This window comes from Tyto alba, unplaced genomic scaffold (genome assembly GCF_018691265.1).
Source record: "Tyto alba isolate M040663 unplaced genomic scaffold, T.alba_DEE_v4.0 Super-Scaffold_33, whole genome shotgun sequence".
In the NCBI taxonomy this organism is placed as follows: domain Eukaryota; kingdom Metazoa; phylum Chordata; class Aves; order Strigiformes; family Tytonidae; genus Tyto; species Tyto alba.
Window position 1 is genome coordinate 1,082,939 of NW_024881308.1, and position 26,361 is coordinate 1,109,299.

The 26,361-nt window shown below is 47.3% G+C and overlaps 1 protein-coding gene across 10 annotated transcripts in view; it reads right to left on the reverse strand.

Moving 5' to 3' along the window:
- DLGAP4 (DLG associated protein 4) overlaps positions 1–26,361 on the reverse strand; it is a 184,164-nt gene that overhangs the window by 4,226 nt on the left and 153,577 nt on the right. For all 10 annotated transcript variants that reach the window (XM_032992985.2, XM_032992989.2, XM_032992988.2 and 7 more), the window contains 4 exons: positions 4,908–5,269; positions 3,382–3,473; positions 2,522–2,931; positions 744–835 (listed from right to left, as the gene is read on the reverse strand). In XM_032992985.2, coding sequence (XP_032848876.1) covers positions 744–835; positions 2,522–2,931; positions 3,382–3,473; positions 4,908–5,269 — 956 coding nt within the window. The remainder of the gene's footprint in view (positions 1–743; positions 836–2,521; positions 2,932–3,381; positions 3,474–4,907; positions 5,270–26,361) is intronic.

Here is a 26,361-nt window from a genome sequence, read left to right on the forward strand (position 1 = left end):
TTTTTTTTTTTTTTTGCAAGTAAGGGGGAATTCAGCTCTGAGGGTTGCAAAATCCATACCACAATAAAGCTTGAGGGGAAAACCAAAACAGATTCCCATCCATTCCCACATTAGTCCTGCTCAGCTCTCAGCAAGGGCAAACTCTTGCATTACATTTGAAGAGCTCAGATTGAAACAGTGCTTTGTGACTAATGAGGGACAATTCTGTTGGGACAGTTTCACCTCCACATAATCTACATGCAAAAGCAAGCATGTTTGGAGAAGAACAGTAGACTTATTCAAACATTCCTCCCTATTTGGCAAAACCTCAGTGGTTTACCTCAAAAAGCCGTTTAGAAGAAACAAGAAAGTAGTTTCCAGGACACACAGCAGTATGGCTAGCTGACAATTCAGACCCACAGACACTCAGTGTATTCAGCATGCCCTGATCAAGAAAACTCCCCTGTGCTCATGTAAGCACCAAAAGGAATTGCAAGCACTCATCCCTGAGCAGAGCACAGCCCAAGAACTGCCTGCTCAGAAGAGAGGTTGAGGCAATCAGCCTCCCACTGACTCAGCTGCCATTTCAAATCAGCATTCATCCATCATGGCACTGTAGTTAGGCTGTAGGCCACAGCTGCATTGGCTTTGTTTTTACAGTGACAGTAGTCTGTTAATACCTGGTCATATTCATGTAGTGCTGTTGAAACAGATGCACACACACCCCCCTCCCCAAAACCCAGGAGAAATAGATCCAGACTCACCAAGTTTTGTTCACAGAGGCCGTGGAATTGCTGGAACTTCTGTGACATTAGTAACTGTGCACTGCCCACTGCACTCAGGACTTTTCCTAAGACTATGGAGGGAAGAAAAAAAAACAAAACAAAACAAAAAACAACTTAGTTGAACAGACTATTAAATGTAGCAATGAACTCAAGTGTTTATGGAACAATGAAGCCCTCTTGATTCATTAGGAGTTTCAGAGATACCCAAGGAACTAATTGCTCTCAGGGAAAGATGATGTACTGAAACTATGATCTTCATCTGCCTCTGCCATCTATTATTGCTCCTTCTAGAGCAGGTCAAAAGCAGGCCAGACTGAGAACATTACATCAGAATTGGCAGAAAGTACCTTAAGCTGCCTTCAGTCCACCAGAGAAGGCACCAGCAGAATCTCAGTGAGCAGATCGCTGGCACCTGCTTGCAGATCACAACCTGTTCTTCCACTCATGCACGAGTTTAAGGTAGCAAGCAGCAGCAGAACTGTCTCCAAACTCCATTTACCAGATGCAATTAATACTGGCAGGCTAGGGCTTTTAACACCCAGGACTTTAGGCTGCTCTCAGTGGGTTTTCCAAGAAGCCTCTGGGCATGGCAACATTCATCTGCTCGTTAATGGAAAAACACTGTATGGACTCTTCCCTTTCAAAGGTACAGTTGAGAGACCCACAGTGCGTGCAACTATACACCATGCATGGGGATGAACCGATTCCCGTTCTCCTCCCTGGTCTGCTGCTGCACCTACTGAATCAATTCTGAACGTTTATAGATCTTGGTGGGACAAGTGTAAGCTGGGGTCTCTCCATACCCACCAAATTCTCTGTTACAGATAGCTACTAGGAGATTGCTCTCTGAGGTCACAGATTAATGCCACACTGGTCTTGGTGTCTTTTCTTGCCAGAGGACTCTTGCCACCGGCAAAACAAGGGCATCCCCTGAGGCAGGGAGAGCCCTGGCACTGCCTGTCCAGTTTAGCAGCCTGTGCAGCATCTTAGTGCAACAGGATTAGAGATTAGCACCCCCAAGTCCTAGCAGTGACACTGAACTGTCACCATTATTTTACTCTTCTCAGGTATTAAAAAAATAAAAACCAGACTCAACCCAAAGATCCTGCCCTCTGCAGCCTAGTCACCCACTTCTATCACTCTGTATGTACCTTAGGCATGATTTTCACTGCAAGAGCACAGGTTTTGCCAACTCATTTGAAAATAATGGAACAAGCCCAACTGGGACTGAACGCAATAAAATCAAGCAGCCTTATGTTCCCTGTGCATGTGCTTTTGGTGTATTTAGCACAAATTCAGTGAAGCTTTCCCATATGAAGAAATCCCCTCTTTGATGCAAAGACAAGCCACCGATTCAGCAGATCAAACAAGCCCAGAAGTCATGTCCATTCTGCTCCACGGCCAACTAAACTTTTACCTGCCTGCTTGAGTATAATGGGTTAGGCAGGGAGAAAGATCCTACAGCCTCCCTAAAAGCAATCCATTTATACTATTAGTAGCTTTGAATGGCCAGAAGCTGCACCATTCCCTGCAAGTTTTATACACCTCAATGTTATCTCGTACCCCATCTGCTAGAGGAAGTTACCTTATCCTTTCCAAAGAAGGAAAGTGTTCCTTGTCCCGCACTTGTCTCCATGTTCTGTCTCTGTGGGCTATTAGCAATTTAACTGCAGAAAGCTGATCCAATACTCAGTTACAACTCTTTCTCGATAGAGGAGCTGCTAGTCTATTCCAGCCAGCCTCTGGACAACACCTACCTTCTTCAGAGAGATTGTTCTCTTTGGTCTCCTGGTCCATCTGGCGGCACCAGCCTTCTAACCGCTCTGTTTCTGCCTGCAGCAGCTTCAGAAACCAGTACCCATCCCGCCGGCAGGCTCCTGGCTGCGTGGGTTCTGATGGTGAGGTGGAGGACGTCTCAAGCCAGGGGTCAGGAGGAGGGAGAGAGGAAGGCTCAAGGGCTGGGTCATTGTTTTCTCCATAGGAGAGGTTTCTCTTAATCTGTGAGGGCTTGGCTGGTTGCCTAGTAGTGGCATCAACACCAACAGAGTTGTTATGTTGGGGGCACTCAGCAAGACTTCTCTCAGATGATTTACAGCTAGAGTTATTAGGTTCCTGTGTGTCAGAGTCTGTGTCCTGTTTGGAGGACATGCTGCGAGAGTGGCTGTTTCTAGAGAGATCAAAAGCAAACATTAAATAGCAGTACTCAACCTGGCTGGCCTCACACACTGACAGTGAAATGCATTTGTTTATTATGCCTGCAGATGAGCCTCACCCTGCCCGCCTTGCCCCTCCTCACACACAAACACACACCACACATTCAGACAGACAAAATTATAAGGTTGCCTGCTTACTGCAATAGGCCATTCAGACGAGAGGACTGACGCACATCTATAATTACATCTTGTACTTTTTTTTTAATTTCAAGCTCCCATTGATTTGGCTGTTTAGAGAACAAGTGCTTTTTGCAGCGGGTATGTGCTGTGGAGGAAGAGCTCTCCATGGGCCCCCATTCAACACCACTCATATTGGAACAAAGAAGGGAAGAAGGTCTAAGCAAAAGTGGGGGAAGTGCAATTTAAAAGAAAGGAAACTACAAAAGCTTGCGTCTTTCACTTACCGCCACTCGTCCTCTACCTGTACCCCGATGGACTGGAATTTGGTGGCTGGTGGAGGAGGCTCCTCTTTTGCCACTGGCTGAAGGCAGTCAACCTTATTAAACAAAAAAAATACAGACAAAAACAGACACAAGAACTTGCTGCTGGAATTCACATTAGTAGACCAGGAGTGCTGCACACACACAGAGCATGCTGACACCACACACCAACTGGAGGGTTGTCTCAGGAGAGGCACAAGGCTCAGGTCTGCCTCCACTTGAGCATCAGGACTGTATCCTGCTTGGCTGCTGCCAGGTATCTGCTAAGAGCACTCAGCTCTGCCGTCCACCACTGTTTACACAGTTGTGGCATGCTGGGGAAGGGCTGTGTGTGTGGCATCTGACAAAGGCGAAAGCCAAGAGATTCAAGAGGGGGCAGCGATTTGATTAAGATTGGCAGCAAAGCCCAGCTTCCTCTCTCCCAGGGACTGACACCCTGGGCAGCAATGGGTTAGAAGTTTTTAGGAAGGAAATTCAGGCCATGGGGCAGGTGGCTTGGGAACCAGCTCAGAAAAGGAAGAGAAGGGGAGGGCTGTCAGCCTCTCCAATGCGAGTTCTCTTGCCTTGCTGCCCCTTTCAGTACGTGTTTTGCCCCACTAGCCCTGCAGAAGCCTTCACTACCACATATAACTAACTGGCCAGCTAGACTTACTGTAAAGCCCTATGGAGAACTTATGCAGCTCACACACACACAGCGGCTCAGCGTCCAGATCCTGCATTAGGACTTGCCAAAGTGCTCGAGTTCCTATCTGCAGGCAATAGCCGGCAGCACCGAACCAGCACTTTGGGACAGAACAAGTGCTCACAGCAGTCAGCCATCTGTAACTGGGAAATCTCTCCACAAGAAGAGTGTACAACTACATATGACTTGAGTTTTGCTGTAGAGAGCACGGACTTACACTACTCAGTGTATTCTCATTTGACTATATAATCAACATCTCATTTCCATTGATTTCCAGAGAGTTAAAAAATGCTTCCAGCAAGAGAAGCAGCAACCTGCTGGGAACAGTGGGCAGCAAGGAATTGCTTCCTCCTGCCTACAACCCTAGGACCATTTTGCATTGCAGCAGCCCATGCTACATGGATGCCAAGTAGAAGGGTCCACCTCTCAGAAGGAAGTTGTCCCTAGAACCATGATGGACATGGAACAGACTGATGTTAAGTAATACATGGTACAGAGCACAGGCTCAGCACAGGCATATGAGCAGCAAAAGGCCTCTTTAGAGGGACTCACCCAGTTAACATGGTCCCACTGCTTTATGAAACATTTTAATTTTGTACTAAAATAACTTAATCCTTTCTGGTCTGTTATGGAAAGCTTCTGCTGTATTTCACCCCTGGGAACACAGGAAGTTAGTTTGACAAGGCAGTTACGTTTCTCTTGCTATTCTAAGTGAGTTCAGATGCACATCTCGTCACACAAAATGCACATGCTAAATGGATGGGTTAAGGACATTCCTTAGGACAAAGGAGAACAAACTATTCCATACTTGTATTCCTATAGACGACAGCTTTCTTTTGGGGATATTCTCCACTTTAGGCTCTTCGTTAGTCAGAGTCCCTTTGTCACTTTTCAAAGTTGCATTTTTCTGAGGTAACTCTGGAGTCTCTCTTGCTGGAGTCACAACGCTCCCCCTCGTCACACTGGGTGTCCTGGTGCTGTCCAAGCTGTCTGAGGAATTGCTGAGTCCTGACTGGCTGGTCACCTCGCTCTTGTGGTCCTGGCTGTCCAGGTAGGTGTCCTGTGCCGATTCAGTGCTGCTCTGCACAGTGACAGAGATGAACGGCTTTGATGTGGTCCGAGGTGGGACAGGAGGTGGAGTCTTTTTATATGCCACTAGGCATGATGAACCTGCAGTAATGGAGGTGGGAAGAATGGAGAACACAAGAGACAGATTGGAGAGAGAGAGAGAGAGAGATACAGTAAAAGAGAAAGAAAAAGCAGGTCAGTCACAACACCCAAGAGGAACCTCCAAGTGGAAGCTGGAGGCAGAAATGCAGAAACAGCCTACAGCCAGCAGCTCACACTGGGTAACCCAAACCAAAGCATAAGGGGAAGCAGAAGGCAGAGCCCGAGCTAGCTTGCAAAAGAAGTCAAAAGGAATACCATGACGTGTGAAAGGCTGGAAATGGAGAAGAGGTATAGAAAAGCCTCCCAAGAATGCTACAGGGTTTGGCAGGTGTAAGCCTCCACGTTGGGGAATTTTTCTTTGGCTAAACCCTATGTTTTAGTGTCCTAGTACAGCCAAGTGTCTCAGCTCTTTGTCCCATCGGTTGACAAGTTTCAGTGTCTGGGCCGGGGTGGTGTTTTTTCCTATAAAAATGGAAAGAAGCCATAAAATTTGTTAGATGCTGACAATAGGAACATGCATTTGTGAAGTACCTTAAAAACTTAGCTGCTACACGTTAGAGGAAAATACATCATCTGAATGCAATAACCCTAGAGTGGCAAGGCTGCTGCTGGCTCCACGTTCCCCGATCTGACCAGCAGTAAGGTTGTAGACGTGTTCCCAGCAGACACACAGAACATGTATCTGCTACGTGTACATATATATACACACACGGCTGGCCACACAGATCACAGAAGAGCACCCACATGAACACTAACAGTAGCAACGGTCTCATCCCGCTGCTGTCTCTGGCTTGACAGGATGGCAGTCCATTAGTGAAAATGTATGTACAAGGTGGATCCTGCAGTAGCTGCACATAAGACACCCAGTCTGCCCAGTTCCTGCCCCCTGGACATACAAGCCCCTGAGGCTGAAGTCCCACTCCAGTTGCTGTCCAGACAGGACAGACTGTGCTGGGTAGGGCACAGCCACACAGGCGTACTGACCAGCTACCTGCCTACACACAACTGGCCTCTCTCATCCCCTTACCCCTGCGTTACCCACTCTTGTTCCTCCCCTTTCTTCTCGCTCCTTTGATTCCTCCCTTAAATATCCCATTAAGCCCTGTGCAATCCCGAACTGCTTTTCCCTCTGCACACCATAACGTGTCCCAGCCCTTCACTGTAACCTCTTTAGTCCAAAAGGTGATCTGGAGAGCTGCTCTCCATGGCTCATGGTGATGGGTGTCATGCCTGGGGACACTGGGGCTGAAACTCTGCTGGGACAACCCCAGGAAGGGCCTTGGCAGGGTATTCAGTGCTCAGGGGTTCTTGGCTTGGGGTTCCATTTGCCACTGTGTGTCCCAAGCTCTGGGCTTGTGATGGGCTGATGGTTTCCGTGATGGACCTGGGAGTAGCCCAACAGAGTATGATTTGGGCTCCCCCTCCTGCTATTGTCTCAGCCTTTTTTTAATGGGTGTGCAGAGGAGCTTTATCACATAGAACACTGCTCCGCTCCACGGCATAACCAGAGGGGTGAAGCGTAACTGTGCTTTGGCCCTGCAGGCTGGGTAGGGAGCTTTGCTGCTTCAGATCAGAGCAGATCAGCTCCATCACCACCCCAGATCATGGAGGGCTAGATCAGTCTACCTGAACTGTACCTTATATATAAAAAGGAAATGGGTCCCTGCTCCTGGACTTGATGAGTTAGCATGTTACTGAGGTATGTTTACAGGGCAGTCCCTTTCCCACATCAACGCCAAGCCAAGCATCGCTGTGTAAGTCACTACAATACAATGGCGTGGGAAGCTCTGGTGGTGGCAGGGCTGTCACTCTCCTTGGTTGCCTGTTCCAACCCAAAGTCCTTGGTCTGCAGCAAAGGGGTTCTGTCCTTCAAACTGAAACTCCATGCACGCCTTTCCCCTAGCCCTTGACATGCAGCGGTGTTGTGCTGGTATCAGATGCTGATACCAGCACACAGACCCATACGCCTCCCAGGTCACCCAACCAACAATACGGATGGGCTGTACAAACCCAAATCCAGTTTCTAAGTGTTTTCCTAGTACAGCTCTGATGACTGCAGAGGCTGTCATTCCCTCAGCTTCCCTGCTCCAACCCGTATTCCCTCATCTCCGTCAGATTTTGCACCTCAAATTGCAAGCTCCTACTGCACTGCCCAGTCCGATACATAACCTCCCCCAAACCTGCCGACAGTGATAGATATATAGGCAGATACAGATAGAGACCATTTTCATTAAACAATACAGCTAGACTGTTACCTTTGCCATTTCCATTCCCAACGTAGCCACTGGCATATTAACAAATTTAGTACCAGATTAGAGACCAGTCCTGCCTGTCAGGAATCCTTTGACTACCTGGGGACTGCAAGGGTAAGCAGAGGTAGCTACTGCTTCCCAACTTTACCTTCCACCCCGAAACTGCACTGCTTGCATGCCCTGGGGATCTCACAACAGCGCACCTGACATTTTGATCTTTTAGAACAATTGGACACAACCAGTTCTGGCTCAACCCATCACAGGCTGCCTTCTGTTCCCCATATAATTTTATCACTTTTAACTGAGAAGTATCAAATTAACCTGGTCCAAATTGATTAAGGTATGGGAAGGGGTGTTTGAGGTGATATGTGCTTCCCAGAAGCTCCTTTTCCTCCTCAGGCAGGTCCCTCTGCCTGCAGCAGAGGCTGACCACACTGGCAGGTCACCCAGGAGGGGTGTCCCAGCTGCCTCACATGGGGTCAGAGCCAGGCCCAAGCATCCTCAGGAGCCCAGCTGTATTCCCTGCAGGGAAATGGCACAGCTATACCATGTGCCTTATTGACAGTATTTACACATGACTGTATTTACACATCCCAGAATTTACCGTATTAACAGCTAAAGTTCTACTTCAAGAAGGAACTAAAAGGGAGTGGTTACAGAGAAGGAGATAGACCTCCTTGTTTCCAAAAGCACTTATACGCCCAAAGATGCCAAGAAGCACTGCAATGGAGCTACTGCTATAGGAGAACTAAGAAGCCTACGACAGGGTTGCCAACCAAGCTGGTATTTAATGTGAATCTGGACAGTAGCTCACAAAGGCACAAACCCCATACCAGTTCTCCCAGCCCCTCAGTAAATCAAGTCCAGCACAAATTGAACAGTGTCCTGATGGCCACGAGCAGGACTTATCCTGACGGCTCACCCCAGCCCTATACCACCTTCTGATCCTCTTGCATGGCTGCAAGAGGAACTTGCAGTAGGGAACCACATAGCTGAAAAATAACCAGAACAGGCGGCTATGTCTGGGGACTGGGTTATTTTTCAGCTTGATCAGTCCCCAGCCCTAGCACATGCCATGTAAACTGCTTAGGGCAGCCTGAGCCCACAGCTGCTGTGTCTCCAGCTAGGGACAGGAACTTATTATACACTTAAAAAACCATCTACAATAATTTCCTAAAAGGTCAGATGCAAGTACTTCAACTTGCCAAATTTGCATGCCAACACACAACTACACACATCCTTTAGCCAATACTTATTTGGTCATGTAAAGAGTGCGCAACAGCCCTGCAAATTCATCACTAACTGATGACTAAAAGAGAACGGGCATTCATTTCCTACCTGGCAGTCCCACTTCACCTTTCCCATGCAGTGGAAGCCCTTACACTCAGGACAGCAGCAGGACCTGCTGTAGATGCTCAAGGTGCACCAACTCAGAAGTATTTAGGATCTCCAAGCAAGTCAAGCTTGCCACTGGGACACATCTTTCAGAGGTACCAGATTAGATGGCACCACCTGTGCAAGCACAGGTGGAACTACACCCCAGATCTGACCTTTACCCATGGATGTTGCTTTACAGGACCAGATTCATTGTGCAAATGTACAAACTGCCAGCAGAGCACAGCAGGAGGCATGGAGGTGCCAAAGCAACAGTCACTGCACGACTGTGCCTTCTCTTTCCCCATTTCTCTGCTGGTCATTCCCAAAAGCCTCTTTAGGTTTAGTGTAGATTTGGTCAAGTTAAAACTTGCCTTGTTATGGATGTCTACCTACTGTCTGCCCTTACAACAGAAATCTTGACTACAGCTACCCAACACAGAGCACAGCATGCTAGACAGGTAAAGCATTCCTCACGTGAGCACAGCTACAAGAGCTTTGCCCCATCACAGAAGACTCCCCTGGCCATACAGCTGAACGGCCTCTCAGTTGCATGCTGAAATCTCTCATCTGCCACCAACACCTTCTCACGCAGGACACCACTGCTGAGGACAGAGGGAAGTTCAACTGTAGACATGCACTAGAGTGCACAAGAGCAACCCAGGTCTTCAGCTGCTCAGGCACCCCTCACTGCCCTCCAGAGTGAAGCTGCACAGGCACATGCTGTCAGAGCCCTGCCAGCTGCAGAGAAGGCAACTACTGAGCACCCCATGGATGAGAAGTGCCCACACAGTCACTCTGCCAGGGCTGTCTGACCAGAAAGCACCATCTTAAATAGCTACAGCAATTTCTAGGCCAAGTCTTATGCCTTGTCTTGTACAGCCCATTCCAACAGAGCAGTGTGGGAGCAGTGTGAACAGAGAAACTGCAGAAGTACCCCTCAATAAGCTGTGGCTACACCACCGAAACAGGATGCTGCCTTGTGTTACTGTACCAGGGGACTACAGCAGCTATTATCTAGGACAAGTAAGAGCCACCCAAATTGGCAGTGGAGAAAGCATGTCTGAATGGCCCTCCAAATAATCACCTTGTCTCCCCAATCCACGTGGCCTCTGTTCTTCCCTGGGGAGAGTGCCCAGTCCCAGCACACCAGCTGCCTGGGGTCCCCTGCCACCAAAGTGAGCCTCTGTGACACTGTCCCACTTGGAACCAAACTAAAAGCAAGAGCGTGGTGGTTTTGCTGACACATTTACCAGGAGCACAGCTCAAGTTTCCCAGCTGCTGTTTACACCCATAGGGCTTTAATGTAATTGGGGAAAGTAAATCAACTGCTATCTGATATCAAGCACTGCAGCCAGGCAAAACAAGGAGAGGGCAGCACATCAGCACAGAAAAGCAGCAGAGTTTCCTGAGGAAGATCAGCAGTGTTCATGATCAATAAGCTAGATCCAAATTCATCCTTCCACCTGCCACCAGACAGTACGAATACTGTTTGTGCTGCTCTATGTACAGGGCAAAACTGCAGTGTCCCCTTGTCTTGTTCCTGGGGATCCCTTCACGACATCAGGCTCAGCTGTAGAGCATCACAGATTTTGCTAGAAGGGAATCACATAGTACCAACAAAAAAACGCCTCTGTTAATGTACATGGGGTCAAAGAGTTGACTATGTGAGCTATAAAAACAAGTCTATGGCTCTAAGAAACACTGCAAATGAAGAACACAAAAACATCAGGAGCCTTGAAGAACTAGGGATGCTCTGATTAGTGTGATTGCAAAATAACCTCACTGAAGCCCTCTGCAACCATAAAACAGAGACTTTTGATTGTGCAAACCCAGAAACCTCACCTTACCTAAAACGAGTTTCAAAAGCGAAAGTCAGAGTAAGCCCATCTGGAACAGTCTGCCCTCCTCCCTCAACACAACTCTGAACTAAGTTTCAGTGTTTCTTGCATCCGTGGGAAGAAACAAGATATCGAGGAAGCCAAAAGCATCCAGGTATTTCTGTAGGAGAGATGTTACTGGACCAACTGAGCAGGCAGCATGCCCTCACGGCTCAGAGCTCAATCACACCGGTTAGGAAAGTTCCAGTTTCCCACTCAACCCCTCCAAAGGGCTGCAGCTCAACAGGGTATGAATATGCTCTTGAGTTGCTGCAGGTCATAGCCTACTTTAAAATCAGCTTGTGCTATAACATGGATCTACAATCCACATGGACACTGGAGCAGGTACGTATCATCTTCCACAGCACCATCAGCTAAGTTTGCTTGTGACCATAAGCCACACTCCAAAAAGGTGCAAAAGAACAAGAAAATGTGGAAGTTTTGCTTAAGCTTCCAACTTTGCAGCACTACACTCTTCCTGCTCATAGATCTTCTAAGGCTTATTTAAGCAAGCTGTTAGAATTCACAACTGTGCTGTGGATGACTGATTTCTGAGGGGAGGGATGCCTGTTTATAATCTTACTTGCATAGTTATTTTTAGAAAGCAGCAGGCTTCCAAATTAGCACCTTCCACATGACATTACCTGCTGCTCTCAGGGGCTTGGGCAATACCCACTCATGTAGCCCCAGGCAGAAGAGCTGTGTTTACAGAGCCTTACCCTGGAGAGCCCTCCTAACCCCCAAACCAGTTGGGCATGCTGTGATCCTCTCCCTCTCATTCTAGAGAACCAGGCATTTGATTCTTGAAAGACTAAATGTAGGAGTCATAAAAGAATATTAAATCCAGCACTGCCTTAAGAGGTCCCTGTTCAGACACCACCAGGCTGTGCTTACCTGCTCAGTACCTGGCAGCACTGCCAAGATCATAGCCAAGGTATTTGGTTTTAGAATATTTAAAATAGTGTAATTGCCCTCAAGTGTGTATCTAGCATGAAGTACCCAGTTATTTTGTTGCTATTGATGCGTCAGTACAGCCTGGTGATATTTCTAATCATTCCAATGACTTCAAGGACCTATTCAAGCCATCCTCATTTTTGTTAAATTATCTCAAAGGCTCCAAGCCACAGTCAGTTGCAAAGGTAAGTTAGACTGCAGGGCTCAGACTGCTATCACTGTCCTGCTCCATGCATCCCCCCTTTCTCCATGGGAAGATCTGAAGAAATGACCTGATTTCCTTGTGCATAAAGCAACATGCTTTGAAACAATCTCTCCTACTACAAGACAAGCTCATTTGTCTTTTAAATGAAACAACCCAACAATCTTGAAGCAAATGAGAACCACCAGCTGCATTATCCCCTTGGAGATTTTGGTCACATGTCTTTGGGCTTGTGTTTGCCACAGATGGAAGGAGTTGCATTTAGAGGCTGTTTTCAATAGCAAAAGGAACTGGAACAGCTGTATCCCAAACAAGCCTGACCTCTGATTTTCATCAGCTTGAAGAACACTTCAAGGTTGAAACTATAATGAACTGCAGGACATTTTATTTGTAGGGAGTCCAAGTAAAAACAGTCCCCAGTTACAATTGCTACTGAAGACAATACAGATCTTTAATGATTTTATGGTTCACAGCAATCCCTTCAGACCTTATTTTTCTGCTAAAACAAAATGTTTCTAGCCTTTACAGCCACAGCACACAGGCTTCATCAAATCTGTACCTGGCCTGTATAGGGGCTGTTTGAGCATTCTGCAGAACGAAGGTCAAGATACCTGCATCAGAGGGACCAGATGAGAAACCTACCCAAATTTTATTAGTCAATAGGAAAATATTTCCATCTAGACAAGATAAGGAATCCATGTGAAGATGTCCTCTCTTGCTCTGAAAGAATGACTGTCTTTCAAGTGTTGGAGAAATTTTAAAAGAAGTCTTACATTGGCTAAACAAAGCCACACTCCTGGAAAGCAAAGTTAAGTGACTGCATTCATGTAAGGGGACTGTTTATGGAAAAGCTATAAATACCTACTCCCTCAGTTTTCCTTTCATAAATTTTTGTTGCATTGATCTTTGAAAAAAGAAAAAAAAAACCTCACCTTGATACTACATAGTGGAAAACAAGCCCAACAGGGAAATATGTTGCTGACCATAACTAAGCTGGGGAGCCAGGGACGGGCACTGGCCTCTCCTGTCACAGTCCACACTCCACCAAGCTGCAGTCTCAACCCCCAAGAGCAGCAGCATCCCACAGTGACCAGCTCACCCACCTTACAGTCCAAACCGCGTGCCGCCTCCGCAGAGGCTGAATGTGCTTATAGTGACCTACGGAGTGACCAGGCCAGCAAAGCTCTTTCGAAGCTCTCAGATAACCAAGCACTTCACCAGCTCCCTACAGCCCTTAGCTTTGCTTACTGTACCTGCTGCTGTTTCCCTGTAATCACTGAGCCGACACACAAGCCAGGCTGTGCTTGTAAATCAGGTGACAGCATGCTCCAGGTGCTTCTCCCAAGCAGCAGCACCAAGGGAAAAGCACCACCACCTCTGCACTACAGCCCTGCTTAAACCCAGCCACACAACAGCCTGGCTCCTGCTCCAGACAGCCAAATCACCTCAAGTAGTATTGAAGGAGGTCGGTGGAGAAATGAAAACGTACATTCCCTTTGTTACTGCCCTACTCGTACTCAGCCTTTGGCCCCAGCACAGCTCAGCAGGTAGAGCAGCAAGCCCTGCAGCCCGCTTGGGCATGTCTGGAATGACCGCTGGGACAAGGGGACCAGTGCCACACCACTGCCTGCAGGGCCTTGCTTCTCCCACCACACAACCAGCTGACAACAGATCCTTTACTTCCAGGACAGACAATGAGGCCTCGGGCTTTCTGCCCTCATCCCTCTCCACAGGCAATGGGGCAGCCCCTCACATCAGCCCTCTGGACTCTCAGCCAGAAGCAAAGGCACCACTGCAATGTCAGGGAGCACACCGGAGACGTCTCACTGAGGGAAGGTGGGTCTGCAGCAGAGACTAAGGAGAGAGGAGAGGCAGGCAGCTCATCGCTCCCACTGAAGCAGTTTGGGGTCATACCCTGAAACCCTGGGCTGCAGCTGTTCTTACTGGCAGCTATGGAAGGTGGCCAGGCCTCACATGGGAGTTGTAACCTAAAACCACTTTTCCTGACCCAATCTATTTTCATTTGAAGTGAACAGCATCAACTCACCTGTGAGATAAGCACACAGAGGGGAGATGCCCTTACTAAGGAGTACCATTCTTCCCACACAGGCACACTCACTTCCTCTGAGAGCATCCAGCATCCAACCCACATACATGCTTCACCCAGACTTCAGCTCCCTGTTAGCACAGCCTGTACCAGATTTGTAGACTATACATTTCAGCTATCTGGCATTTTGTTGCAGAAAAAAATAACTTCTTAGCTTTAAGAGAAACACCTATACCACCAGAACCCAGCCAGAGAAGCTAACACAGATGCCTCCTCACCACTGAGCAAGAGCTTCCATGTTTGAAAGGGCTACAGTATTAAAAAAAAGACCTGTGCAAATAGGTCTTTGCTTCCCAAACTGGGAAACCACTTTCAAGTGCTGGTTAAGCAAACACAGAGCTGTTAAAGATTTGTCACCTGTTGCTCCTGTTCAGGTTCAGTACCTACCTTGTTCACAGCACTCCTGCAGATCCCTGAGGCTATGCTGGCAGGATAGTATTTATCACCTATATATTCATCTGCTACCTGTTAAAAAAAAAGGGACTGCCCTGCACTTTAACTGCTGCCAAGTACAGTAAGTTCCTGCATGCTACTGAAACAAAAGAACTGGACATATCAGCAGGAAAAGGACCTGAAACTCAAGGGATCATCTCTCAAAAGTTAGAGCCCCCCAGGTTCTGCAAATATGGAAGCAAAGGCCTCTCCTTGAACATCAGCTGCATGTTTTTAAACTAACAGCACAGCTTTCATCCAGAAATACACCACAAAATACTCTGTACAACCATGTGCGTTCTCTGGTCACCCATGAGTGAGATGCCTTTAGGGTGAACTGTGGCGTTAGTCAAAAGCACTGAGTAACTGTGCTGGGTGGACCTGGAACTGCACAGGGCAGGCAAGAGGGCAAGGGCAGCAGTACTCTGCCACATGGGACTGCACAGGACTTAGCAGCCACTTCTGACCAGAGACCTAGTCCCTATACTTTGGGCAGAGGCAGGAATGTTTAACCTGTGAAGGAAAGGCTACGAGGGTTGTGATCTCTTTACATGAAAGACTTTGGATTTTTCGATGTACCAGAATTTTGAGCTGCTTGGAGATGTTTCAATTTGGAATTCGTAGAAATATTTGGCAGAGAAATCATAATAAGCACTCACACACTGGAAACTATTGCATTGGGAAGGCAAGGCAGCTTGCTCTTTTTTTTTTTTTTAAAAAAAAACCCAGCCACTTGTCGGAGGTCACAAATTCGAGAGGCATGAGGCATCAGATGACACCATCCAAGAATGCTGGGGTTTAAAAATACGGTATCTTGCACTGCCGGCCTTCTGATTTGGTCATCTCCCCCTTTCAGCAGACTGCTGCAGCAGTTAGCCTTACAGTAAGGACACAACAGATGCTACAGAGAACGCCAGCCACAGACACTCCCAAACCCATCTGCAGCAACTATTATTACTGGGACTTCTATTTGTATTAGAAGAGACTTTGTAATTTCTCCCCACCCACCCAAAAGTAATTTTCAGCATGGGTTTTAAAGCAAGTTGGAGCAGTGATAGGCAACTCCACCCTGCTCCAGACACACATCCAGCAAGCTGTCTACCTGTCCTGGGGGACTCAGACACATCTTCAATCCAGCTAGCACAGGGCAGTAGCTTAAGGGAGCATTCCCTTCCTCTCCCTGCCAAAGATGTTAATTCATTAACAAGATCCCCCAAAACAACCATCCTACCTCAAGTTGTCACTTGGAAGAGAAAAGCTGTGAGCATCATCACAGGAGAAGCAGAACTGCAGCTCTGACAGGGTGGGGGTACCTGATCCCCAGGGACAGGGCCCCTTGCCTCTCACCTGTGAGCTTACTGCCCATTTAATGGCAACACACACATTTTTCCACAAAGGGGATGAAGTGAGGGGAATGGCCCATCTGTTCAGTGTGCCTTTGCTCTGTACTGGGAGTCAGCTTGTCCTTATCCTCTCAGCACCCTCACTAATGAGAGCTAATGCTTAATTAGCTTAATAAACCAAGAGATGTGAAGCAGTTCATCTAAAGGGAACCCAAGCGCAGAGAGCGCTAGGATCTCTGCTCATCATCCGTGCTCCTGCAGCCTTCACCACAACCAGGTTCTGAGGCCAGGGCCCTGCCCCAGGAATTCAGCCATCACAGCAGCAGACCCCAGCACATGGACTACCAGCACCTGTCCTGCCAGCTTGTCTTGCACAAGTTAGGCAGAGACACCCACTGATTCTGCCACCAGATCTTGCCTTGGCCCCAGCAGACCCTGTTGACACTGCTACACCAGCACAACCAGGGCTGCAGAACTGTCAAATCACCTGAGTCTACTTCCATGAGCCTACACAGGCAGGCTTGAAGACAGAGCTGCCTCTTCCCCATGACCACATATAACCCATTCCCCAGACAAATCCCCAACCATGCAGCACTCCTGTGGCATAGAACAGCAAGCAGAGGCTATCAGAGAAGTACTAGCATAATCCTAAAACTATGGTAGGTTTTTACAAGTGTGGAAAGCTCTTTGACAGGAGTCCAGCTTGGCTTAAAAGCCACATTCAGACATGCCATTTCTTCCTGTTTGCCTTCGTCCAGGGGATACAGGAGCAGCAGGCAAGCAAACCCAAGTAGGGGTATCAATGGTGCAAGGAAACCCCATGATGGAAGACCCAGGAGGACTCGTTGCATCACCCAGCAGCTTGTTTATGACTGCAGAGACAGCTCCCCCCCGAGCCCCCTCCTTGCCTCAGGATCCTTTCATTCACACAGCACCACACTGGCTGCGACCCAGGTGTGAGTCAAGGCAGGCACAGGGGGAGGAAGCAAGTCCCTGGCTGCCTGCAGCAGAGCGAGGATCCTGGGGAGGAGCCCAAAGCCCTTCTGTGCATACAGCAACAGTCACAGAGAACCCATGCTGCTGCTTTTCCTGCCCCTGGAGAAGGCAGGGAAGCCCTGCCTACACAGCTGGGCCACACAGCAACTAGTCCTCTCCAGAGGGTCATCAGGAAGGGGGTAAGCTCTGAACCATCCATGCCACAGAGGCAGAGGATTTCTAGGCAGCAGACATTTCCATCAGACCCCACCATTAGGACAGGCCACATGGACTTCCCTGCAACCAGTGACAGATCTCACAGCTGGTAAGAGAAGGTGAGAAGCAACAGACTGGAGCACATACCACCTCAGAGCTCACTGAGGGCACAGCTTCTCCCTCCAGCACAGCTGGTCTGCAGCTCAGCACACCACCACTCACAGGGCTCCAGGAGATGAGGACCACAGCTTAGTGACCACATATCAGCCAAAAGCTCCACTGAGAAATGCTGCCACAACAGGAGAGCAACAACTCCTTCTACTAATGCTGATGCACCAAAGCATCACCCACTTCATCCCCCTGACCCGGAGAGCTGTACCTGCAGCAGTCTCACCCAGGCGTGGCAAATAAAGCTCACCTGGCAGCAGCAGCAGTCCCAGCACACAGGACTGTTTACTGGACTTTGACCATGCACTGGTGGTCAGTGCAGCAGCACAAATGCAGCACTCAAGGTAGCTCTAACACCATTCAGTCAGGAGATTAAAGACAAGACTGATCTGCTAGCAGAACAGGAGAGAGAAACGCAACTAAAAATATCAAGAGATTAGCATTCCAGAGAGTATTTTTCAGGAACAGTGCTTATTGCAGGCCCCGTTCCTCCTTGCTTTTAAATACATACTGTGGCAGTCTCAAAATAACGACTCCTTCACTACAGAGTTGGGCAGTCTGTTCCTGATGACTGCACACTGAAGCTTTTGTCCAGGCCAGTTTTGGCTCTGTAGCCCTGAGTCTGTATCAGAAAGGTCTCGTGAAGAGCAAGAACTGCACAGTACATCCAAGACCCTGGATAACGTGCGGAGCAGCAGTGAAGGGAGCACTGGTCTGAACTGGCTGCCACAGTATTACTGTTACACAATAGCAACCAGTGTCTGTACTTCTCTCCTTGTTTAATGTCACTCTTTCTGCAAGTTTTGCTTAGGACTGTGGCAGCACACACATGAATTTAGGGCATAAATGTGAAGCAGACATGAATTAGCCAGTGCACTAGGTCACAAGCTGCTTTCCCCTCTCCCTTCCTCACCGGGGGATGTTAATCAGCTGCTCTGCACACAGTGGCAAACTGCACAGGCCAGGGTTAGGTGTTTAGAGGAGGCACTAATATGAGGAATAACTGAGAATCCTCCATTTATCCGCTATTATAGATGCTTCTAAGTGCACTGAGGGTATTACCATTAATCTTCAAAGTGTTTAGGAAAGCTAGTTTAATTAGGCAGGTCTTATTAGTTTTTCCCCAAGCTAGCAGTTTCTAGAATACCCTGCAGAAGTAAGTTCCACAAGCTAATTACGCACTGTATGAAATACGCTTTCCATTTGACATCACTTTATGCAATGCCACATCATGCAGAGGATGGCACAAGCAGATGCTTTTAACTTGCTTCTCTGCCACTGAGAATCTTAACACACCTCCTCAAAGTCACACCCAGACAAAAAAAACATATGGCTAGAAACCATTCAGCACCACTTGATAAACCAAGTCTGTTTTTGTCTATGTCAAAGCTCAACAGCGCAAACTTACTATTTTAGGATATGCTGACCACTAAGGCACAAAATCAAGTAATTCCCAAGCATTTGTTCACATTCAAAGGACACACATTGCAAGCTTCCAATGTACAGGCTGTAAGCTGCACCTGGAGCACAAAAAGTGCAACAATCCAACTGCCTGCCTTCTCAGAAAGGGGAATTTGTCCATCCAGCATGGTACAAACAGCACAGTTACTCTGCAGTACCTTCCCACATACCTCCCTTTAAGCTCAGTGATCATCCTCTAAGCCCACCAGAAACCTATTGCACTTTTTGTCTAGGGTCTTGTTTACAGTTGCAGGAACATGAAAAGCTACAGTATAGCAGAATCAAGCCTAGCCCACTGACACTAGTTTGGTCCCTGGTGCTCAAGGAACAGCAGGAAGATTTTGCGAAAACTGCACAGTTGCTGGGGCAGTTTTGGCATGTTCCTACCAACAGACAGTCATGGAAGAAGTGTGGATGCATTACCATTATTTTTAAGAGTACCATTTAAATACTGTTCACAGAAGAGATGGCCAAGAGGGTGCTGAAAACACTGATGGCAGCCAGCAGCTTGTCAACACAGACTGTGATAACAGAAACAGGGTTGCACTGGTATCAGCAATAGCAGTTTCTCCTAGTATAAATTGGGCTCCTAGGGGATTGCTTCATCCCCAAGAACAGAAGCAGCCAGCAATTCTCTACCTACCTAGATGGTCTAGAAATTGTCACCATCGCTGCCAAAAACTCTCAAGGCAAGAGAAGAATCAATTTCTCCAGCATTTTATTCAGTGTCAAGATTTTCAGCAGAGCTTTCGGATACTGTATTCCAAATTTTACATGATCCTGACAGGGAATTGCTGGCACCTGCTACTCTCACTTGCTCACAGGATGAGATTCCAGCTGTTTTAGGCAAGGACAAGCATTCAGCAATGCCACCAGGAGCAGCAGAGGTGGTTTTGCCAGAACATTATGAAAAGCCCTCCCCACACCCAGATGACTAGAAATTCTTTGTAAGCTAAAAACAAACCACACCCTGTACCCACAGGGCCAGAGAAAGCACATGTGTCAGCAGATGAGGAGACAATGCAACACAGCCTCTGCACAAAGGAGATGGGGAAGGCATCAGGCTGAACGTAAATCTCCCTGCACTTACTATGCAAAAAATCTAACCCTTAGTTATTACTGTCTTTCCACTTGGACATTTGCTGTCAGGCAGCCAGCACCCAAGATTTACATCTTCAAAGCTACCATCATCAAGAGGTTTTAATAGATTCAATTGAAGCTATTTCCTCCCTTAAGTATGTACAAACCAAGATGTGGCAACATTATGCTAATACTGAAGAATCAAAGTTAAAATTGCTGGGAAACTTCTGTTCGCTGAGGCACAGGACAAGCTTTGCATGTTAGAGAAAGCTATTCCATATTCTAATTCACAATTTAACATGTCATTAGTTATAGCATTAAAAAATATCACATGAACACACAGAGAAAAGGCTGTAGCAAGTTGCTCCTCTTCATTAACATTAAATTTGACAGTGGTTAGCTGTTGCACCAACCATAACAGGCAACACTGCAAACCTGTTGTCTGATCTGAAGAGGCAAGGTAAGTCCTTAGAGTCTGAGCAGGCAATTAAGCAAATATTCCAACCTCCTAATCCTTTTGGGCAGGGTACTAGAAAGCATTCAGAAGCACAGCTGTTATCATTGCTTGGATTTCTGAGGGCTCCCATATGAACTAACCTACATATTCTGAAAAGCTGAGCTGATTTTCTTCTCACTAGCTAAGGACAGAGGTACATCAAGAAATGGTAGCATACGTTCCCAGTGACGCTGCTCACACTGTTCTCGGAGGCCGAGAGTCCCCAGCTTTGATTTCTTAAGAATTTCAAATATCACAGGCACTTCCAGAACAATGGTCCCTTCTCCCATCCTCCCAAGGGAGGGGGGTATCTGGAATAAACCTGGCACTTTCTGGAATACTTCATTTCAGGAATCAAGCAGGCCATGTGACAAAGGAGCCATTGAGCAGGTTCCAGCTCTGAAATAAGAGCACAACAAATCCCAAGTGAGAACTGACAGTCTTCTCCAAGCATATCTGAGGCTCTAATATCTGTGACCTAGATAGTTTCAAACCACCAACAAGTCTTCATCTTTAAAGCTCAGTTTGCTTTTACTGGAGGCTCCAAAACACCAAGTTCCTGGTGCTGAAGAGCCCCTGTAATCTTTCAAGTTAAGAGTCTAGACCACCACTTTTCAGCCACAAATACAGGTAGCAGAAGGTCTGGATTCACGCATGCAGTACCTGTTTGCCCACACCCATGTTCATCTGGTTTTCCATCTTGCAGAACCTGCCATAAAGGTACTTTGAAGATCTAAGACTTAACTGGAAAAGGGACACAAGGGAGAGGCTAGAAGAGCCCTACCACATCCACTTAACTGATTCAGTTTCTAGGCAACAGAATGCCATTTTGTCTGCCATGGTGCTCTCAGGATCTACTCCTTTCTGTCCTGCTGTCTTGAATTCTGTATTTGACATGATGACTCCCCAGCGTTCCAAGGAAGGTTAACAGTGAAACTTAGTCCCTTCAGCAAAAGTATTAAGTGTTACTGGAGCATCCCCTGCTGCTTTCAGAAATTTGCTCTACTGCAGAACAGACTATTTTCCTGCCTTGGAAGCTATGTGCCAGAACACTTCTTGGCTTCATTTCCTACCTTGCTTGTATTTATTCCTGTTTTCAGATCTCCTCTCCCTCCACTCCTTTCAACTTCCCAGTTATATAGCTCCAGCTGCAAAATAAACACCATCCAAATCAAATTCAGAAATCCTAGGGTTGTTCTGAAGGATATTCCAAAAAGCTTCCTCACAGGACTCCACCTGTAAACACTAAATACCAACAAGCAGATGAAATAGAGCTTTCAGCACTGGCACTTACGCTTTTCCTGATTTGCTGCACAACACTAAATGGAAGAGTTTAGTCTGACAGGGCAAGGAGGTGGTAACAACCACCGATTTAAGAGTAGTGTGAGGAAGGTGATGAGAATGATCTTGAGCCAGACTGTTTTGAAGTTATTCCAGCAAGGGACAGTTTACTAGAGGTGTTTTTGGAAGAAGCCACTCTTTGCTGAAGCACAACTATCTAACCTTCCTGAAAAGCGTTCACTTGATCACCTAGAGCTGGATGGGCCTCCAGGAGAGACTGCTGACATACCACTCCAGCTATTCTTTAGTCCAAAGAGTTGTAAACATCCTTCACGAGCAGGCTTTCCATGGTGCCTTGGTTAGCAGCAGAGAATGGCCTTGCAAGAAGCCTACTCACAATGCTGCCTTCTCCTGTTCGTCTTCAGCTTTCCCTCCCAGCACATACAGCAGTTTCACAGGGCTGTCAGGCATGTGCACTCATGGCAGGCAGCATAAAGATCAGTGGGGTTTTTTTTTGGATCACAAAGCCCCTGCTCCAAACAAGCACAGAAGCCTTCTGTCAGAGTAGCCTAAACAGTAACTAAAGTGGTGCCATGGAAAAAACACAGGACCTACTAGACTTAATTTGACAGAAAACAGGCAAGTACCAAAACTAATCTAACAGCTACAGTGGGAACAGCCCTGCTTCTCTTATCAGGAGCTTACCAAGTCTAAAGTTCCAGAAAGGAAAGTATGAGGCTTTTTCCTAGAGATCTTCAGAGTCACAATTCTACCCAACAGCTATGCTACCAATCCTTTGGAGAACATGATCAGAGGTTTCAACAAGCAGGTGTTGGACTGTTGCTAACTCCACCCATACCTACCCCTTCCCTTTCCCCCCACCCCCTGCCCTGTCTGAGCATTCAGGCAGCTGTTACAGCACGGAGGTAAAAACAATTCTAAACCATACAGGCCAAGAAGCTCTTTCTGCAAGGGCAGGATAGAGTGAACAAGCTAAATAAATTGTTCCTTGCAGAGACTTCCTCACACAGCCAAGGGCCAAATGGTTTTGTAGAGAACAAGCTTGGACTTTCCAAATGGCTCCTCAGAGTAAGGCATTGACCTCACAGCAGTGTTTGGAGCTGGCCTGACCTTGCTCCCACACATACACCAAGGTGAGTACGCTGTCATCGTCTCTTAGTGAAAAATCCCACCTCTATATTTCCCTGAAAATCCCAGCCAAACCAGACACTTTAAAGATTGCCCAAGGCTGGAATTATTTCTCCACTCGGCCATCTGCCCACACTTGGCCAGGGAACAATTTTAGACTTGGAATGAATTACTGCATTCAAGCAGCCACTCCTTGTCATGCCAGTTGTCCAACACCAAGACCGGCTGTAGAATGAAATTCATAGTAACAGCAGCTTACCCTTCCAAACGAAGCACCAATCTTTCGATGCAGTGCTTTCCAGGGCAGACACCAACTCGGTCTTTCCCATGTTTAGCTCAAAGGGATCACTGAGAACAGAGTACAGTGGCTACCCAGTACAAACTGATACCATGGCAGCCACTCAGGTGTTAGTCCAGCAAGTGCTTTCTGTGATCATGCAGAGGCAAGCCTAGAACAGCATTTAATTTGTGGGTCACACTAAGTTTGGGGTCAAGGAGAGCTTATGCAGCAGCATGTGTCCAGCTATCTGCTCCAGGAGTTAATTTGCCAGAATGACCCTCCATCAGTTAGAGTATGGCAAGATACACCAGGAAACGGTGCCTCCAAGAGAGACACAGCTGGGAGACCAACTGCCCTGCCCTTGTCACTTCAGTCTGAACCACAGAACTGCACCCAAGCACAGACCCTCAGCACCTACATGCCCCAGAGGTCCCAGCAGTATCTGTAAGGGGACAGTGCACTTGAGTGGCTCGGGGTCACTCCCAATGTCTGTGATACCAGACTGGGAAACAAACCAAGTCAATCCCTCCTCCTACATTTTCCTAGAAAGCACCTTCAAGAAAACATTCAGTTTATGTTCCAGAGCCACACTTTCAGAGGAAGAGCTATCCAGTCAAGTTTTCTGGATCTACGCCATGCCAGAAGAGTTAGGGCAGATGTACTAAAAATACTGACTGAAGATACTTCATAATCATAGTAAACAACTAAACACCACAAAGGTCCATCCTTGAGAAGAAAGCTGCTCTGAAGTCTCAGCCAGGGTTTAGATGAAGGTCAGTGGAACAGGATGACTAGCAGAAGTCTCCTCTGTGTGGCTTCTGGCAGACAAGCAGGAAAAACACTGTGAACTTGCTGTCAAGAGAGAGAATGACACAGCAGGGAAAGGTGCTGTCAAGAAGCTGAAAAAAAGGGAGTGCTGAAACTGCTCCCATTATAGGACAGGTTAATGGAGACCTAGAGTGCATGCTGCAGAAATTAATTTTCCTCCTCAATACACCTAAGCAAACATGCTCTCAGCTCTGTCACTGTATGACAAGAAAAAACACTTCCTTTATCCTGTAATGGCCTTTCAAAGGCCAAAACCAGCCAGAACTGCTTTTGAAGATAAATTAATGATCCCGTGGCAAGTGAAGAGGTGGGACAACACCAAATAAGTGCCTTTAATTTTCAAGTCTCTGATTTCTATTGTCCTCCAATCACACAAACCTGGTGAAGAGCTGGAAGATCTCCTGCTTGCTCCAACTCCCAACTGTGTGTTAACCCCCAGGAGGGGCTGGTACATTCCCAGAAACAAGCAGGACCTAACCGGCTGCTGCCTTGCAGAAACCCACAGGCAGGGCTATCTCAGGACCCACTCCCCCCCACACTGCCTGCGCAGCTGCTGCTCCGCCTGCTCCTGCGAGCATCTGAGCACCCAGCTGGAAGCAGCCACTGCACAAGGATTATCCTCTTGCTGATTTACAGGGAGGCAAGCAAAGAATGGCTAGGACAGCTCTCCCTACACAAGCGACCATTCCCCACATGCTAGGGCTAGCATCTTCAGCACAATCATCAGACCAAGAATGAATCCAATCTACAGACAGAGGTATAAAGCCGCTCTGTTTCTATGACCATTCCAGACATCCAGAAGACATAGGATGCTTATGAGATGACAGCAGACAAGCTTCATACCAACAAGCCGAAGTCCTGAGATGGTGAAAACCGCATTAAAGCAGTGATAGGAAAGAAGCCCAACCCACTTTCAGCAACAGATTCAGTTCTTCTATTTTTCTAGCTGTAACCAAGTGCACAGTACAGCTGAGGAAACAAAACAGCAACAAGTTATTTTGGATACTGTTTTGTAAACAGATGCATGGAAGTTACCTAACCATGGGAACATTAATATGAGTAGGCTCTGAGAGGGAGCAGCAGAGCACTCACAGGGTTATTTAACTACAAGCCTTGAGCAGCTTGCATCATCTCCATGAGTAAATTTCCATGAGTCTGCAATGTCAGCAACTTGGGTTGCAAGACACTTGGAAGAATTTCTGAAGTGCCATCTTCTTTAGGTACCACAGGACTGTCCCCTCCTACTCTAGCCACTAACAGGCACAACCATGAGGACAGTTAGAGGAGGTAATTAACTGTTAGCTGTAGAATTACATGAATTGACAGAGATCTGACAACTGGTGCAAGCTGGGCCTCCTACTTCCCACAGCAGGAATGCCTCATCCTTGGGGAAAGGGTGTAACAGAACTGAGTCACCTCACACACACAGCAGGCCACCACTTTGACAATTTATGCCAGGACAACCTACTGATTACAGTACGATCTGTCTACCCTGGCAGGCTTCATACCGGGAAGTCATTACTTTGAGTGCTTTAAAAAGCTGCATACAGCTTGGGCACCGAAACACAAGACATGAAAACAAGGAACTTGAGCCACATTAAAGGTGGGGTCTTCTGTGCAAGTTAACATAGCATCAGTGTGTATGAGATCCATAGACAGAAGACCATGATCAACACCTGTGAGATCAAAGGAAGCACTGAACACAGAAGCACAGTATTAGATGGGCAGCACAGTAGAGAATATTAACTCAAACTGGTCACGCTCCCCACTGCAACTAACAGCAACAGAGCCAAGGGCCAGCAGCAGAGCTCAGAGCTGGGAACAGAAAAAGCAGGGCTACAGAAGCAGGCCAGAGAGCGAAAGGTGTTTTCCTCCCACTGTCACCTTACAGCGGTTTGCCGTTCCCACCGCCCCGGGTGCCAGCAGCCCGCCAGCGCGGTCACTGCCCCCGCGCCAGGCGGGGGTGCGGGGGGCCGAGGTGTACAGCTGCGGGGCCTGAGCAGTGTTCACATGCAGCTCACGGAGTAGAGGACCGAAGAGAACCAAAATTTGTCATTTCCCTAGGTCAGGAAAACAAGCATGTAGCAGTTTGCAGCATTAGTATTCTGTTAAATTAAGCACCACCTTTCCTGAGAGCCAGGATCACACCTAACTGAAATACAGCACACCCTCCAAAACTGCCGACAGGCCGTGTGTCTCGGGGGCAGCACAGTCTCTCCCCCAGGACTCTTCAGTTTGAGAGAATTTTAGAAGTGCTCTCTGTTCAAAATTAAGGAAGAGAGTTCATATTCTAAGGCAGTGCAGAAAGAACTGCCTAGATACAACCATTTCAGATATTTTGAATGAGCTGGTACTTATTGCACACAAGCATCACTACACCCAAGTTCTGCAGATGCTCAGACATGTATGCAGACAATTCCAGGAGGCAGTCAAAAACACAAATTTGAGTACCACCATCCAAACTAAAACAACCCTTCAATTTACTGTCTTAAGGACTCCAGCCTGACCTTTCTCCACTCACTTTGCAGTGATCTTGAAGTATGAGCATGATTTAATGGAAATCTTAACACTGTATGAATTCATACAGTCGCTGGAAGCCTCGCAGTAGTGGACT